The 18,240-nt window shown below is 49.4% G+C and overlaps 1 protein-coding gene across 1 annotated transcript in view; it reads right to left on the bottom strand.

The window, feature by feature from the left end:
- Positions 1-18,240, bottom strand: part of LOC137561360 (uncharacterized) — a 122,987-nt gene that overhangs the window by 46,323 nt on the left and 58,424 nt on the right. The window contains exon 4 of the mRNA XM_068272659.1: positions 15,617-15,749. Coding sequence (XP_068128760.1) covers positions 15,617-15,749 — 133 coding nt within the window. The remainder of the gene's footprint in view (positions 1-15,616; positions 15,750-18,240) is intronic.

Genomic DNA, 18,240 nt, shown 5'->3' with positions numbered 1-18,240 from the left:
TCAGAAAGATCTGCATGCTTGTTCAGGGGTTATGGGTAAAAGTATTAGAGGCAAAGGATTAGGAGCCAGGCAATTTGTATTGGTTAAAAGGCGGTCAATATGAAAGCCTCCATATCCCTCTCACTTCGGGTGCCCTTTAGGCCTCTTTCCCACCAGGACATTGCGTTTTAGGGGACGTTATAGGTCGCATAACGTGCCCTTAACACAACCCCTGGTGGTGCTGGAGGAGGATGCTACCAAGAGCCACGTTATGCAGCTCTTGGTGCACTTTTTGTGTCCTATGCGCTGCAGAGACCACGTGAGCGGAGCACTCCGCATCATGTGGTCCCGCCAGCCAATCAGTGGTCGCTCCAGAAGGTAAACACTGCAGTGCAGTGAATATTAAGTAGCTATGTGGCTGGCTACAATAGCGGACTCTCCCCGCCTCCTCTCCGGCCCCAAAAAGAAAGAAAAAAAACATAACTGAGCATGTGCACACAGTCTAACGCGGCTAAAACCGCATATAACGCACAGCATGCTGCATTTTATTTGAACGTGCAGCGTTACAATGTAACGCAACGTGGGCACTGTAAACAGCCCATTGATTTTACATTACAGATAAGGCCTGTAAGTGCAGCGCAGCGCAATCTGGAAGGCCGCACATGATAGTGCAGCCTGCCAGGAAGGATAGGGTTAAGGGAAGTCTGAGGCCGGATAGGGGTGGGGGCGGAGACGGACAGGCAAGGTAGTAGAAGGGGGTGGGGGCGGAGTTAGTCAGACGAGCGTGGGGCAAGAAGCTGGAAGGACGTGACTTGCCTGCATCACAGCATGGAGGATTTAGAGGCCTTGGTGGAGAGGGTTCGGGCGGAAGCGGCATCCAGGGGACCAGAGTGGGTGCAATCACAGATGGCGGCCATGTCAGCAGGGCCCAGCACCAGCGGCCAGCAGCAGGAGTTGGGGCGGAGAACGTCTCGGCCGCCGGAGCGGCTCAGCCCGGATCCGACCTCGCGGTCGCAGCGGAGGGGCGGGAGCCCAGTGCAGAACCCTCCGGCGCCCCCCGCTAAGAAGGCAGCGGCGGGTGGGTCAGCCGGGAGGACCAGTGGCGGCAAGAGCGGCTCGGCGGGAGGAGCCAGGCGGGGAAAAGCGGCGGACAAGACGGGGGCGGCGGCAGCTGCACCCCAGGCCGCGCGAGCCAGCAAGCAGAAGGGAAGCGGCGGCAGATCCAGCAGCACGGGCACCTCCTCTTCGCAGAGCGGGGGGAGGGGGCCCCGAGACACTTCAGCGGACAGGCCAGTCACCAGGAGTAGTGGAGAGACGGCGGCAGCCAGGCCAGGAGGCGAGCAGCAGGGGGACAGGGCACAGCAGCGGAGCAGCCAGGCGGGTCACTCGGCCCAACAGCAGGGCGCGGCCGCCGGAGGGTCCAATGTCGCAGCACCACAACCTGATGGAGGGGCATCAACCTCGGCAGGATCCGGAGCAGCGGTCTGGCAGGTGGGCTTACCTGTGCCACCAGGTGAGGCCTCTATAATTCCTAATATTGCCAGTATATCATGTGGGTCAGGTTTGGGGGTGCAAAGGGGGCTAGCGCAGACTGGGGTCAGCTTGGGGGGCAATGCGCAGGCAGTGATTATCCCGGCTTTAGAGTCATTTATGGCGGGTATGAGAAGTTTGTTGGGGGGGCCCCCAACAGCGTCAGGTTTACCTGTGGGGGTGTGGGCGGGCCAGGGGCAATCACCATTCACACCCTTAGTGGGTCAGCAGAGGGAGGTACAACTGCCAAGTGGCATCGGTTTAGTGACACAGCAGCCAGCGGCGACAGTAGCGGGTCCGGTAGCCACGCAGAATTTGTCCCAGTCGGTGCCTGCAGCAATGACGCTGGCAAGTGCGGAAGTAGCGGTGCAAACCAGTGAGGTTTCAGGGGATCTTGCAAAAGCGGGGGAGGGGGATTTTGTCAGATTGGCGGATGCGGCAAAGTCCGAGATGTACGTGTGCCTTACAGGGCCGCTAGGGGTGCACCTGAAGGCAGAGGTTCGTGAACGCATCTGGAAGGGTGAGTTTATCGAAATTTTCTCATTATTGCAACTGGCAAAGTTCAATCTGGATAAGGTGAAGTCTACCGAATCCAAGAAAGAGGAGGAGGAACGGCGCAGGTATCGCTTGATTCCGCGCACGTTCCAGAACTGGTTGCAGGCGTTTGAGATTTTGGCCTGCGTTATTGGCGAGAAGAACCCCGAGTGCTGTTCGGCGCTTTTCTGCTATCAGAATGCGATTGGGGAAGCGTACAGGAGGTATGGGGGGGATGCCTGGCTCAGGTACGACGAGTTATTCAGGCAGAGGAAGGCGGTTCGGCCTTCAGTGTGTTGGAACCACAAGGACATAGAGTTATGGATGAGTCTGATGATTCCAGCAACAGGGCAGCAGTCCTTTCGGGGACAGGATAGTGCAGGTGTCACGGGAAAACCAGGCAGTAGAACAAAGGGTTTGTGCTGGCAGTTTAACGACGGCACATGCAGGTTCGGGTCCACGTGTCGTTTCAAACACGAGTGTTCCGGGTGTGGGGGGTCACACCCATCATCAAGATACTACAAGCAGAAGAAGGGTAGGGTGTCGGATGCTGGACACAAGAGGGAAGACTCCGGTGAGAGTTCAAAGGATGGAACCATACCTTTGTGAGTATCCGCGGGCCGAGGACGCGGCTTTGTTGCGGGGCGGGTTTTCGGAGGGTTTCATTATACCCAGTCACTGTGCAGCGACGGGGGGGGGGGGGGGTCCACATAAAAATCTTAGGTCAGCTATGGAATTTCCTGACGTCGTGTCATCAAAATTGGCCAAGGAAATGGAGGCGGGCCGGGTAGCGGGACCGTTTACCGATTGCCCGTTGGACGGCTTGATTGTCTCGCCATTGGGGGTGGTCCCCAAGAAGGAGCCAGGTTCTTTCCGCCTCATTCACCACCTTTCATTTCCAAAAGGGTCATCAGTAAATGATGGTCTGTCGGGACAGGACACATCGGTTGTGTACACGTCTTTTGACGTAGCTCTCCGTTGGGTTAGGAGGTTGGGACAGGGTTCCCTGTTAGCTAAAACGGACATTGAATCAGCCTTCAGGCTCCTGCCGGTACACCCTTCCAGTTTTCGCTTGTTGGGGATTGTTTGGGAGGGTAAGTATTTTGTTGACCTCTGCCTTCCTATGGGTTGTGCAATATCCTGCTCATTTTTTGAAAAGTTTAGTTGTTTTGTGGAATGGGTGGTAAGAGAAGTCGCAGGCGTCCATTCAGTAATACACTATCTGGATGACTTCCTTTTCATGGGTTCGGCAGGTTCAACTGACTGCGCTGCCGCTTTGGCGGCAATGTATCAGATCTGCCAGTCCTTTGGTATTCCCCTAGCAATAGCAAAGACAGAGGGTCCCACCACATCATTGAAGTTTTTGGGGGTACATATTGACACGCTGGCCATGGAATGCAGTCTTCCATTGGACAAGGTTAAGGACTTGCAAACTACCATCCAGAAGGCGGTGGGTAGAAAAAAGGTCACCCTTCGTGAACTTCAATCCCTGATTGGTAAATTAAACTTTGCCTGCAGAATAATGCCGATGGGGCGCATCTTCTGTAGGCGTTTGTCCAGCGCCACGGCAGGAATTTCGGCACCTCACCACCGGATCCGAATGACAGGGGACATGAGAGAGGACCTAAAGGTATGGTTGACATTCTTGCAGGATTTCAATGGCAGGTCCCTTTGGATGGAAGAGGAGGTGAGTAATTTTGACATCGAATTGTTCACGGATGCGTCTGGCTCCCACGGTTTTGGCATCTTTATGGCAGGAAAATGGTGCGCTTCCCCCTGGGATCCTTTGTGGGTGGAGGCGGGATTTACAGCTAACTTGGTGTTGTTAGAGTTGTTTCCCATAGTGGTGGCTGTAGAGTTGTGGGGGCGGTTTTTGTCCAACAAACGCATTCGCTTCAACTGCGATAACTTGGGCGTAGTGCTAGCGGTAAACAAATTTTCAGCATCCTCGCCGCCAGTGGTTAGGTTGATGAGGCAATTGGTTTTGTCATGTTTACGATTTAATATTTGCATCTTTGCGGTGCATCTGCCGGGGGTGGACAACATCATTGCTGATGCCCTCTCTCGATTCCAGTGGGACAGGTTCCGGGCAGCGGCACCTTCAGCGGAAGAGATTGGGGTTCCCTGTCCAGAGCTGATGTGGACGATTCCGTTCGGGCAGTCTCATTGCTGATTAGGAGGTCACTAGCAGAGTCTTCATGGGCAGCGTACGCGCCCGTCTGGGAGGCGTGGGACGCTTTGACGGCACAAGTTGGGGGCTGTTCATCGGACGAGGATCGGTCGTGCTTGCTCCTATATTTTGTGGGGAATAATTTTGCGGAAGGCACGTCGGCGGCGGCCATGTCTAAAAAATTGGCGGCATTGGCCTTTTTGTTTAAGTCCAGGGGCCAAAGGGACGTGACTAAGGATTTTAGGGTTGGGCAGGCAATGAGAGGATTCAGGGCAGGATCGTTCGCAAGGGATTCCAGACGCCCGGTCACTTTCGAGATTCTGAGGAAGGTGGTACTGGCAGCGCAGGAGGTGTGCTCCAGTCAATACGAGGCGGTGCTTTTCAGCACGGCATTCGTTTTGGCCTTCTTTGGGGCGTTTCGGGTAGGGGAATTAGTCAGTAGGTCAAAATCTTCAGCGGGTGGTATCCTCGCCGGAGATGTTTTGGTCCAAGAGGAATCAGTCTCCATTAATTTACGTAAGTCAAAAACGGATCGGTCAGGCAAGGGAAAGGTCATTACTCTTTTCCAGATCGGGGGTTTGTTGTGCCCCAGGGACAACGTGTTGCGATTCCTTCAGATCAGGCCACAATCTGCACTTGTTTTGTTAGCACATGTTGACGGTTCTCCTTTGACCCGTTTTCAGTTTTCAGCCATATTTCGTAAGTGCTTGGAAAAGGCAGGGCTCCCGCCCGGTGAGTTCGCCTCACACTCCTTTCGTATAGGGGCGGCGACTGAAGCGTCGCGTTGGGGACTCAGCGAGGAGGTAGTTAAGAGGATAGGCAGATGGGATTCAATCAGATATAGGTCTTATGTCAGATTGCATTTGATTTAAGTTTACAGCGGTAATGGGTTATAGCTGTTAGTTTTTTGTTTCCTGTGTTCCATTTTGTTTTCCAGGAAGGCCGGTCTTGGTCTGGATCTTCGGTCACTCCTACGTCGCTAGGGGTGCGAGAAGAGCGGCAGTTCGCCCCGAGGGGCGACAACTCGGTTTCCCAAGGCAGGAGGTCCTTGTTCGCTGGCTTGGTTTCCCAGGCATGTTGTGGGCAAGAGTTTGGCCTGAGATTAGCAGATATGCCGGTTGGGATAGGGCCCCGGACGTGTTGGTACTGCACGTCGGGGGCAACGATTTAGCTTCAAAGTCTACCAGGGCCATCATCCGGGACATCAAATTTGATGTTTTAAGGATAAAAAGGGAGTTTCCAGCTACGGTGCTGGTATGGTCGGACGTGGTGGCCAGGGCATCGTGGAGATTGGCAAGATCAGTTAGTAAAGTCAATAGAGCGCGAGTCAAGCTTAACAAGGAGGTGGCGAAGTTTGTTATCCAGAATGGGGGGATAGCCATCAGACACATTGAACTGGAAAGCGATTTGCACTTACTTCTCAGCAGAGACGGGGTGCACTTGAATGAGATAGGGACAGATTTGTGGGCACTGGCGATAGAGGAGGGTATCCAGAGGGCGCTGAGGGTGTGGGCCTCTCTGCCGTGAGGGGTCACGTCGATTCGTGGTGGAGGGGTAAGGGCTCCGGAGGTTCGTTTGTTTCTCGGGGATTTGCCTCAGGTGCGAATCACCAGTTTGGTTATCAACAAGTGACAAGTAATTCGGTGGCATTCAGCTGTCCCTGAGCCGGTGATCGTGGCGGGGGCCGGTTACAGGCTGCTTGCCCGGTAGCTTAAAGTGCAACGGTTTTGGCAATCTCGGATCCCTTACCTCAGCTCTCTGAAGAAGTTATATGTTATATTTCGGTAAATAAACGGGCTGCTTTGGCCTATTAAATCCATGCTGGTGGTCATGTGTATTATTTGGGGTTCTTGGGTAGCGTAACTGGGGAAGCTAGGTTTGCTACTATCAAGATAAGGCCTGTAAGTGCAGCGCAGCGCAATCTGGAATGCCGCACATGATAGTGCAGCCTGCCAGGAAGGATAGGGTTAAGGGAAGTCTGAGGCCGGATAGGGGTGGGGGCGGAGACGGACAGGCAAGGTAGTAGAAGGGGGTGGGGGCGGAGTTAGTCAGACGAGCGTGGGGCAAGAAGCTCCCTCCCTCCCTCCCTCTTTTTTCCTGTTTGTACAGGCGGATACACTGCGATTCCAGAAGGAGGTTGATCGTCGTCATGGCAGCAGGAGGGGTAAGGGCTCCGGAGGTTCGTTTGTTTCTCGGGGATTTGCCTCAGGTGCGAATCACCAGTTTGGTTATCAACAAGTGACAAGTAATTCGGTGGCATTCAGCTGTCCCTGAGCCGGTGATCGCGGCGGGGGCCGGTTACAGGCTGCTTGCCCGGTAGCTTAAAGTGCAACGGTTTTGGCAATCTCGGATCCCTTACCTCAGCTCTCTGAAGAAGTTATATGTTATATTTCGGTAAATAAACGGGCTGCTTTGGCCTATTAAATCCATGCTGGTGGTCATGTGTATTATTTGGGGTTCTTGGGTAGCGTAACTGGGGAAGCTAGGTTTGCTACTATCATGTGAGTTGGGCTGCGTTACAGGCTGCTCTAACGTGCGCCTGTAACGTCCCACTGTGAAAACAGCCTTAAAGCTGAATTATTGCAAATACCTTCTGTTTTGGGAAGACAGCATTATATTGTGTATCAGGATGTGCTAGACTGGCTGTCTGCTTGTGAAGTGGTGACTGATTCCCCTTGTAAAGCAGAAGGGGGTTCATGTTTAGATGAGAGCTGAGACACCTCAGATAAGATCGCAGCTTGTGGTTTGTGTCACGCCAGCTTTCAGGAACTACAGTAGATGAGACAAATGCCACTTCTTGGAAGAGTCTCTGTGCATCTTTAAATAAATGGTGTGAAAATGTAATGCCTGTAACAGCTCAAAGCGAAACTAGAATGTAGTCAGAGTACAGGAGGATCGATAGGACACAGTGAGACTGAGGGTGGCTATTAGGAGGAAATGTGCCAATAATCAGATTTGCTACTGTAATGATTGGGTGCTGCTATTTAGACGTCTGATTATCTGTGATCTGCAGAATCACCAATAATACAGATGCTATACCTGATTATGTGGTGATCTGAACCTAGAACTGCCTCAGTACAAGCAGCATGTGACCTGCCCCACCAGGAACGACCGCACCCTCGACCACTGTTACACTGTCCACAAGAATGCGTACAAGGCTGCTCAAGGTGCTGCCCTGGGGAACTCCGACCATTGCCTAATCCACCTGATCCCCACCTACAGGAGACACCTAGACACCGTCAAGCCTGCCATCCGGTCATCCAAAAGGTGGTCTGAGGAGGCTAAGCGGGAGCTCCAGGCATGCTTTGATTGCACGGACTGGACAGCCCTGGCGGCCCCCACCCTGGAGGAATGGACTGAGAACATCACCTCCTATATCAGTTTCTGTGAGGACACATGCATCCCAACCAAGACCTTCAAGGTGTACCCCAACAACAAGCCTTGGTTTAGCAGCAAGCTGCGCCGGCTCAGGAAACTGAAGGAGGTAGCGCACAAGTCTGGCTCCCTTGAAGAGTTCAGAGCTGCCAGGAATGCCCTAAATCGTGAACTGAAGCTTGCAAAGAAAGCCTACTCGGACAAGCTGAGGCTAAGCCTTCAGTCCAACAACTCACGTGAGGTCTGGAAAGGCCTGAGGGCAGTTACAAACTTCAAGCCCCCCCCCAGCAAACGCCACCTAGCACCCAGCTGGCTGATGAACTCAATGACTTCTATTGCAGGTTTGAGCAAAGTCCCAAGCAGCCTGGAGTCTCTGGGGCCATGGCTGGAGAGGCGCACTCCCCTCCACCTAACTTAGAGGACAGTGGTCCCGCAGCTTCAGAGGCAGTCCAAGAAGGGGAGGTGCTACGGCACCTGCGCAAACTCAACCCCAGGAAAGCTTCAGGCCCGGACGGCGTGTCGTCAATCTGTCTGAGAACGTGTGCAGTCCAGCTAGCTCCTGTCCTCACCTCCATCTTCAACAGGTCTCTAACAGAAGGCAAGGTCCCCTCCTGCTTTAAGAGATCCACGATCATCCCAGTCCCCAAAAAACCGGGGAACACGGATCACAATAATTTCAGACCAGTAGCCCTAACCCCCACCATCATGAAGATCTTTGAGCGGCTCATTCTTGCCTCGCTGAAGCTATCCACGAACGCCCTCCTGGACTCACATCAATTTGCCTACAGGGCCAATAGGTCGGTAGAGGATGCCATCAACATCAGTCTGGCACACATCACGGAGCACCTCGATAGACCTGACTCTTATGCTAGGCTCCTGTTCCTGGACTTCAGTTCCGCGTTCAATACCATCTGCCCAGACATCCTGCTTGCCAACCTTGCACAGCTGAGAGTAGCCCCCTACCTCTGCAGGTGGATTAGAGACTTCCTTTCAAACAGATCGCAGAAGGTTAAGCTTGGCAACTGCTACTCCAGCGAGCGAACAACTAACACAGGAGCACCGCAAGGGTGTGTTTTGTCCCCGCTCCTGTTCTCATTATACACCAACAACTGCACCTCAACCGACGACTCTGTCAAGATCATTAAATTCGCAGATGACACAACAATCATCGGCCTCATCAGCAGGAATAGCGAGCATGCCTATCGTTATGAGATAGACAGGATCTGCAACTGGTGCAAAGACAACAATCTCGTCCTCAATGCGGCAAAGACTGTTGAACTGATCGTGGACTATAGGAAGCGTCCGCCCCCCCCTCCTTTCAGTTCACATTGGGGAGACCGAGGTCTCCAGGGTTCCGTGTGTTAGATTCCTCGGCACAACCATTACTAATGACCTAAGATGGGGGGAGAACACCACCAAAATCCAGAAGAAGGCACAGCAGCGGCTATTCTTCTTGCGCCAGCTGAAAAAATTCGGTATCCCGCGTGAACTGCTTAAGAACTTTTACACGGCTACCGTGGAATCCATCCTGTGCTCCTCCCTCATCGTCTGGCATGCAGGGGCATCTGCCAGGGACAAGTACAAACTGAATAGAGTAATCAGCACCGCAGAAAAGATCATCGGAGTGCCCCTGCCATCCCTTGATCTTCTCCACACCACCAGAATGAGGACAAGAGCCATCAAGATCTCGCAAGACCCCTCCCACCCCGGCAACCGCTTCTTCAAGCTTCTCCCACTGGGCCGCCGTTTCAGAGCCATCCCATCCAGAACCACCAGACGCTGGAATACCTTCTTCCCTCAGGCGGTACACCTTCTGAACTCAACCTCGAGCCCCCCATGATCAGTTCAGCCACCCCCTGGCCCTTGCCCTGAATGCACGTTCCTTAGGCTCACTCCATGTGTGTTATGTTATTTTGTATGCAGTACATGCTATGTTTGCTATGTTATATATGTTTGCTATGTTTGTATATGTTCGACTGCCATGCCATGTGTACCAAAAACAATTCCGGGTACGTCATTCCGCGTACTTGGCGAATAAAGCTGATTCTGATTCTGAATACTAGTATAGCTAGCTGAGAGTAAAGTGTGGTGTTGGGTGCAACAGTAGATTTGGATAGATCTCACCAGAGGAGCTGGTGAGTACTATCTGTAGAACAGTGCTAGACCTCACCAGAGGAGCTGGTGGGTACTAGCTGAAACAACAGTGCTAGTTCTCACCAGAGGAGCTGGTGGGTACTAGCTGTAGTGCGGACTTCTCCAGAGGAGCTGGGAAGTCTATCAATACAAATAACAGTACCTTTACCAGAGGAGCTGGCAAAGTACAAATAAAGAGGGAACTAAAGAAGTTTAGCTAAACCTTACCAGAGGAGCTGGTAAGGTACTAACAGCACAAGTGACTGAATAGTTTAGCAAGACCTTGCCAGAGGAGCTGGTAAGGTACTAACAGCATAAGTGACTGAATAGTTTAGCAAGATCTTGCCAGAGGAGCCGGCAAGGTACTAACAGTCACTAGAACTACACAAGTGAGTCTGAACCTCACCAGAGGGGCTGGTGGTCTCTAATAGCTAGAGCCCCTCACTAGTGGCAAGGGCCCACTAGTGAGTAGAATAGTCAGACAGGCAGAGTTCAATAACAGGCAGGTAGAGACGGTACCAAAACGGCAGGCAAGAGAATAGTAAATATCAGGCAGAGGTTCAGCAACTAAAGTCAGAAAGGCAGAGGTACAGAATCGATCAGCAATAGCAAGGTCAGAGAATAGCCAGAATCATGCACAGATAATCAATACAATAACAATCCTAGTCTGGTGTGAAGTCCTTGGTTTCAACACCTGGATACTAGTTTAAGGTCTGAGCACTAACACGAGTGTATTCGCAACAGCAGACGAGTTGCCAATGACCTGCGACGGCTTAAGAAGCCGGGGAGAGCCCAGCGCCACGCCCCCTAGCAATCAGCCAATCCGGGCGGCGCGAGTCACTCCCGACGTCAGCCGACCGGCAGGTCAGCTGACGCGCCTTCTTCCAGCATAAAGGTCCTGTCTCCGTGCACGCCCGCGCGAGACAGAGACCCTATGAGCAAGAGACAATGCCGCTCTCGGCGTGCTGGACGCCACCGAGACGGACAAGGCCTGCAAACGGAACAAAGGTGGCTGCGGGTCTATCTTGCGTATCCGCAGCCGCCATCGTTCCAGACGTTACAGCTACATTTTTTGAAAACTAGGACATGTTTGTAAAGCTTTACAAATTGTGGGGTGAATACATTACCAACTACATGTATCCACACATGCACATGATGCAGGATTAAGTGAAAATGCACAATTATGTACAAGTGTGTGGTAACTGTAACAACACACAATCATGTGGCAATGTGCACAATACATTAACCACTTCACATTTCAGAATCTTAACCCGTTAAAGTAAAACTCAAGTGATAAAAAGAAGTCAGATACTTACCTATAGAGAGGGGATCGGTTGAAAAGGGCGCCCGAGCTGCCTGTATGAAAAGGGCGCCGCCATAGACATCAATGTTATTTCTGGAAATATGGGCTACAAGGTGTAGAAAAGGGCGCCCGAGTTTTGATATAGGCTACAAGTGGGCTCCCCTTTGTAGCCCATATTTTTTCGGCTACAAGGTTTTCGGCTACAAGCGGGCTCCCCTTTGTAGCCCATATTTTTTTCGGCTACAGTAAGGTGCCCCTTTGTAACCCATGTTATTGACTTTTTTTTGTAGCCGAAGTTTGTATATGGGCTACATGTGCTGGTAGCCGAATTATTTCATTCCCCCACTATCCATGGCGGCCTGAAGGGGGAATAGTAATTAGCACATCCCGGAGTTTTTTTGTAGCCAAAGTTTTTATATGGGCTACACCAGGCGCCTTGTTTTTTTGTAACCGAAGTTTATATGGGCTACACCAGGTGCCTTTTTTGTAGCCGAAGTTGGTATATATATGGGCTCCACCAGGCGCCCTTTTTTACCGGCGCCCTTTTCATGTAGACCCATAGAGAGGAAAGGCTCTAAACTCCTATAGAGCTTTCCCCTTGGCCGTTTCGCGTCCTCTCGGGACGCTTGGTTGCGTGTAATACTGTGGTCCCATTGGACTTACATGTGACCAAGCATCCCGGGAGGACGCAAAACAGCCATTGTATAGTCCCGTCTGTGCCCTAGCACCTACCTCCACTCCCACGCCAGGGATACTTTGCACAGCACGAGTTTAGGAATGGAGACACTGCATTTGCTGTGGTTGTCTATGCTGTTTTAAAGAGACACTGAAGCAAAAAAAAAAAAAATGATATAATGAATTGGTTGTGTAGTACGGATAATTACTAGAACGTTCGTAGCAAAGAAAATATTCTCATATTTTTATTTTCAGTTATATAGTGTTTTTTTTTTTTTTTATAACATTGCATCATTCTCTAATATTTGCAGTATACACATTATACTCAGCATTCTAAATGATTTTGCAGAGCAGTCTTGTGAACTATTGACCTGTCCTCTGGGGAAGAAAAAACAATACAATTACTGACAGTTGAGAGGTCAGAGCTCTCTGTGACTGAAAGTTGTGGAGCTCAGTGGCTCTTTTGCATAGATAACTGGAGTTTCTGAACTCTTCATGTACTGGAAACAATGTGAGACTCATGTCTCTGCTCCTAATGTTTTATTTCTTAGCTGTACTAGAGACACAAATCATTATATCATCATTTTTTTTTTTGGCTTCAGTGTCTCTTTAAGTGTATGCTGGAATGCACGTCAGTGAAGTCACAGAACAACACTGCTGGTGCACAGCTTCTTCATTCCACATTGGTCCAACAATTTTCTTCTACTTACTCTTGGAGCACATCAGGGACTGTGACACTGGATTCAAGCTGCTGGGCGGTGAGAGTTTTAACTCTTCCTCTGCTGCTTAAAGGGAACCTGAGATGGGGGGGATAGAAGAAAAGTATACATACCTGGGGCTTCCTTCAGCCCCCTCTGGCCTGATCGCTCCCTCGCCGCCGTCCTCCACCTTCTGGATAATCCGTAATGGGTCCTGTAAGTTTGGCCATTTGGGGCTTACTGCGCATGCACGGCCCAGCTGCGCACGTGACCCCATCGCGCTCCTGTGGCTTGGATCATCACAGCAGTACTGGGCAGGCGCAGAATGCTCCCTGCTTTGGGAGCGCAATGGGGGAGCGCGCGCAGCCGTACTGTGTATAGCCCCGATTGGCCAAGCTTATGGAAGCCCTTACAGAGGATCCAGAAGGAGGAGGACAGGTCAAAGGAGCAATCAGGCCGAATGGGGCTGGAGGAAGCCCCAGGATACATTTGTTTTATCCCCCATCGCAGGTACATTTTAACCACTTCAGCCTATCTGGATGAATATGTTCGTCCAGATAGGTTATGCTGTTGCCAGTGTGCGGTGCGCATGCTCCCGCCACCCGCCGCCAGCCGTCTGATCAATGAATGGGAATATAATTCCCATTCATCGAGCTAAGTCCCCCGCAAAAAAACCTACGGTCTCTTATTAGAGACCGCAGTCATTCTGCAAAAAAAAAAGTTCTCCGTCCTCATTTTAGTTGCTGGAAGCATCATCGTACGATTCGTACACTTCCAGGACTTTTTTGACTGTAAACTAGTATACTAATACTCACATGTATTTTTTAATTAATAAATACATTAGATTACATTTAAAAATTAGCTGTTTAGTTCCCCACACCAAAAATTACCCAAATAATTTTTTTAATGAAAAAAAAAAATTACAATTGAAAAAAAACAAAACATAAATATTTACCTAAGTGTATGAACTTTTTAAATATGCATGTCAAGAGAGTATGTGGATATATTTTTTTTAATTATAGGCTTGTAAATAGTGATGGATGAAAATTGAAAAAATACACCTTTATTTTCAAATAAAATATTGGCGCCGTACATTGTGATAGGGACATAATTGAAACAGTAATAACCAGGACAAATGGGCAAATAAAATACATAGGTTTCAATTACGGTAGCATGTATTAATTTAAAACTATAATGGCCAAAACTGAGAAATAATGCATTTTTCCCATTTCTTTCTTAACGTTTCTGTTAAAATGCATTTAGAATAAAATAATTGTTAGCTAAATGTACCATCCAAAGAAAGCCTAATTAGTGGCAGAAAAAACAAGATATAGATCATTTCAGTGTGATAAGTAGTGATAAAGTTATTGGCAAATGAATGGGAGGAGAAAGTTGCTCGGATGCATGAAGTTAACAACCCTGTGAGCTGAAGTGGTTATATAGATAAGTGCTGCACGTTTTCTTGCCTCTCCTTGTTTACATGACTTTATTATTAGTAGCGGCACACACACAATTCCTTACCTGAGGAAAAGTTCAGGTCGCATTCTGTCAGCTTCACGACTTTTCAAATGTTCCCTTTTTTTCATTTTCATGATGGTGTTATGAAAATGTCCGTATGTTTTAAATATGAAAGCGTGTTGTACCCGACCATGTGCTGCGTAATGCGACACTGAGACTTTGCTGCACTGTTGTTTATCTGTTCCTGAAACATCAATATGGCTGCCACCATGCTGAGATGGCAGTGGGAGTAACTGTCACCATGCTGAGATGGCAGTGGGAGTAACTGTCCTCATGCTGAGATGGCAGTGGGAGTAACTGTCGCCATGCTGAGATGGCAGTGGGAGTTACTGTCCTCATGCTGAGATGGCAGTGGGAGTAACTGTCACCATGCTGAGATGGCAGTGGGAGTAACTATCCTCATGCTGAGATGGCAGTGGGAGTAATTGTCACCATGCTGAGATGACAGTGGGAGTAACTGTCACCATGTTGAGATGGCAGTGGGAGTAACTGTCACCATGCTGAGATGGCAGTGGGAGTAACTGTCACCATGGTGAGATGGCAGTGGGAGTAACTGTCACCATGCTGAGATGGCAGTTGGAGTAACTGTCACCATGCTGAGATGGCAGTGGGAGTAACTGTCACCATGCTGAGATGGCAGTGGGAGTAACTGTCACCATATTGAGATGGCAGTGGGAGTAACTGTCCTCATGCTGAGATGGCAGTGAGAGTAATTGTCACCATGCTGAGATGGCAGTGGGAGTAACTGTCACCATGCTGAGATGGCAGTGGGAGTAACTGTCACCATGCTGAGATGACAGTGGGAGTAACTATCCTCATGCTGAGATGGCAGTGGGAGTAACTGTCACCATGGTGAGATGGCAGTGGGAGTAACTGTCCTCATGGTGAGATGACAGCGGTGTTCGCGCAGGCACAGTAGAGGACGATCTCGAGGTCGGCCTCTGCACTGGCGGGGACCCCGGGCCGTCATGTCAGCTGCAAGGAGCTGGAGGAAGCCCCAGATAAGTAGACCGCGGGGTAGTCAATCTTGTTTGATGACAGCAGCAGAATAACATGGAGAAAAATTAAAAAAAAACTTTTTTTGTCCCACTCAGAAGATCAATGGATTATTTGGAGCTCTTACCAGGGGCGTAACAATAGGGGCTGCAAGCCATGCACCTGCTGGGGAGCCCAGGGCCGTTTTGAGGGGCAGGAGGGGTCGCAGCATAAGGGGAGAGCGTAGCCACACATTGGCGGGGAGGAGGAGACGGTCCCCCCCTCCCTCACCTCAGGCTCTCCCCTCAGCGCTTCCCTCCAGCATCAATTAGTGTCTGCAGGCGGCAGGCAGCGGGCAGGAACCCATACCTTCCTGCGTTCCACCATCGGAGCTTCCTCTTTCTAAGTGTCTGACGCTACTTCCTGTTTAAACAGGAAGTAGCGTGAGGCACTTAGTGATCGGACCTCCGCAGTGGCTGGAGGTATGTCCTGCCCGCCCGCCTGCTGCCACTGATGATTAATGCAGGAGGGGAGCGCTGAGGGGAGAGCCCGAGGTGAGGGAGTGGGGGGGACTGTCCCCCCTCCCCGCCGATGTGTGGCCAAGCTCTCCCCTCATGCTGTGACCCCTCCTACCACCCAAAACAGCCCTGACTGGGGGGGGGGGGGGGGGCACTCAAATTTCTGCAGGGGGGCCCAGTGATTTCTAGTTGCGCCCTTGGCTCTTACCTCTCAGATTTGCCTATGGTGATATGTCCAGTGCTGCTACTGCCCATGGCTGGAGGTGAGGAAACCGGAGTTGTCAATGAAGATGCAGATGGGGATATTGAAGGCTGAGGAGTCTCTGAAGGGCTTGTGGTATCTGGTAATAGAAGGTAAGGTACACACTCATAAGAGGAAGTATTTGGAGAAGGATACACATTACCCCAATTTGTGATTTTGCCATAAGACCTGATACCACCCTCAGATAGGATTACAAATTAGTTGCTTCAGGACCTCATAGTAAATCAATGCTGTATTTGTGGTGATGATGTAGATTTAGCCATGCTGCCTTTACATGCTCTGGCCACAGTCACGCTCACACACCGCCACTAACTCAGCTGTACATTGATAGCTGAGCTCTATGTACCAAGCAGGGGTCCAGTGTCATAGGCTCTGACCATATGAGCCAATCACAGTGATCGCAGGGTCAGAGTTCTGACCAGGGCCGGATTTCTGCACAGGCCAAAAGGTCACGGCCTAGGGCGGAAAAAAATCAGAAGGATAAAAGGGCGGCAGGACCTGAGAGAGATAAGAGGCTGCATGTCAAAATAAATCATTTCTCCTGCTCCAAAGCACCCAGGCTTTGCTGCACACGCACAGTCAGAATTCCAGAGCTCCGTGTATTTTCCTTACTTCGTGGTGTGCGATGAGACAGTGCTATCTACTGAACATACACGCTTCAGTTTATTGCCAGGGGTGAGAGAAACATGGATCACAATGTAGACAATTTCTGATCCAGTAAAAGTAAACATTTTTAACAGAATTATTTCCACTTTACAACTCAAGCTGGGCTAAACAATGTATTGCTGGTCAGATTCTGTTAATGACTTGAGCCATTCCTTCTCCTCTCTCCCCCTGGATTGTAAATCTTAAACAGATAAGGGTTTTTTTTCCTTAGAGAGATTTATGGCAGCCCCTTCTAAGCTAAATCTTAACCCCTTGCTGGCTCATTTTAAAGGCAGCAGTAGTCTAGTATGAGATAGACAACTTCTCTATAATTATAATTACAAATGTACTGTTGTATACTTTTGTATTGTTACATTCTGTTTTGTATACCAAAAGTAATAACATACACTAAAAATTAAAAAAATATATATTTGTACCGTGTTGGCAAACAGTAAAAAAAACACCTGTGAAAGAATAAGTACAATAAATACTATAAAATAAATGCAACAGATCTGTGATTACAGAAGAGCAGAGAGGGAGATGAATGCCGCTCTGCTACTTCATGCCTGGTACACACCATGCAATTTGCCATCAGATAGATGGGTTCAAATTGATTATTTCTGACAGGTCTAATCTGATTTCTGATCATTTTTCTAATCGACTTTGTATAAGTGATCGGAAAATCGATTCAACCCATCTATCTGGTGCGTACCAGGCATTAGGGACTCACTGCTCTAACAGGAAAAACAATCATTCATCATTATTCAGAGAGAAAACATTCATAGGTATCCTGCAAACAAGTGATCGTTAAGGCTCATACACATATCAGACTATAGTCTTTGGAAAAAGAAAGATCACAGTCCAATCTTACCACCCTTCATGTAGTATGAGAGCCATACTCTACACAGTCTTTTCTATGGAGCTGAACTCCCCATCAGAAAAAAAATCTTTGCAAGATTCTGCACACACAGATGCTGTACAGACACAAAAGATCAGTATCTGCAAAAGATCTGTTCCTGCCACAGATCCGTTCCTGCAAATTGCATTCATAGTCTATGAGATCTGCAGATCATCATACACACCTTGTTTAACTGACATTCATCTGCAGATCAGACAATCATCTGCAGATCTGAAAACCCATCCTGGTGGATCGGATCTGCAGATGAATGTCTGTTAAACAAGGTGTGTATGATGATCTGCAGATATCATAGACTATAAATGCATTTTGCAGGAACAGATCTTTTGCAGATACTGATCTGTTGCATGTGTACAGCATCTTTGTGTGCAGCATCTTGCAAAGATTTCTGTCTGATGGGGAGTTCAGCTCCATAGAATAGACTGTGTAGGTATGGCTCTCATACTACATGGAAGGGGATAAAATTGGTCTGTGATCTTTCATTTTCCTAAAGGCTCATACACACATCAGACCACAGTCTTTGGAAAATGAAAGATCACAGACCAATTTTACCCCCTTCCATGGAGTATGAGAGCCATACCTACACAGTCTATTCTATGGAGCTGAACTCCCCATCAGATAAAAATCTTTGCAAGATGCTGAACACGTTCAAAAGATCAATATCTGCAAAAGATCTGTTCCTGCAAAAGATCCGTTCCTGCAAAATGCATTCATAGTCTATGATATCTGCAGATCCTCATACACACCTTGTTTAACAGACAATTATCTGCAGATCAGACAATCATCTGCAGATCTGAAGATCCATCCTGGTGGATCTGATCTGCAGATGAATGTTTGTTAAACAAGGTGTGTATGAGATCTGCAGATCTCATAGACTATGAATGCATTTTGCAGAAACGGATCTTTTGCAGGAACAGATCTTTTGCAGATACTGATCTGTTGCATGTGTACAGCATCTGTGTGTGCAGCATCTTGCAAAGATTTCTATCTGATGGGGAGTTCAGCTCCA

This window comes from Hyperolius riggenbachi, chromosome 1, assembly GCF_040937935.1.
Source record: "Hyperolius riggenbachi isolate aHypRig1 chromosome 1, aHypRig1.pri, whole genome shotgun sequence".
Taxonomy (NCBI): Eukaryota; Metazoa; Chordata; class Amphibia; order Anura; family Hyperoliidae; genus Hyperolius; species Hyperolius riggenbachi.
Note: the sequence above shows the minus strand (reverse complement) of the source record. Positions and strands in the feature narration are given on the sequence as shown.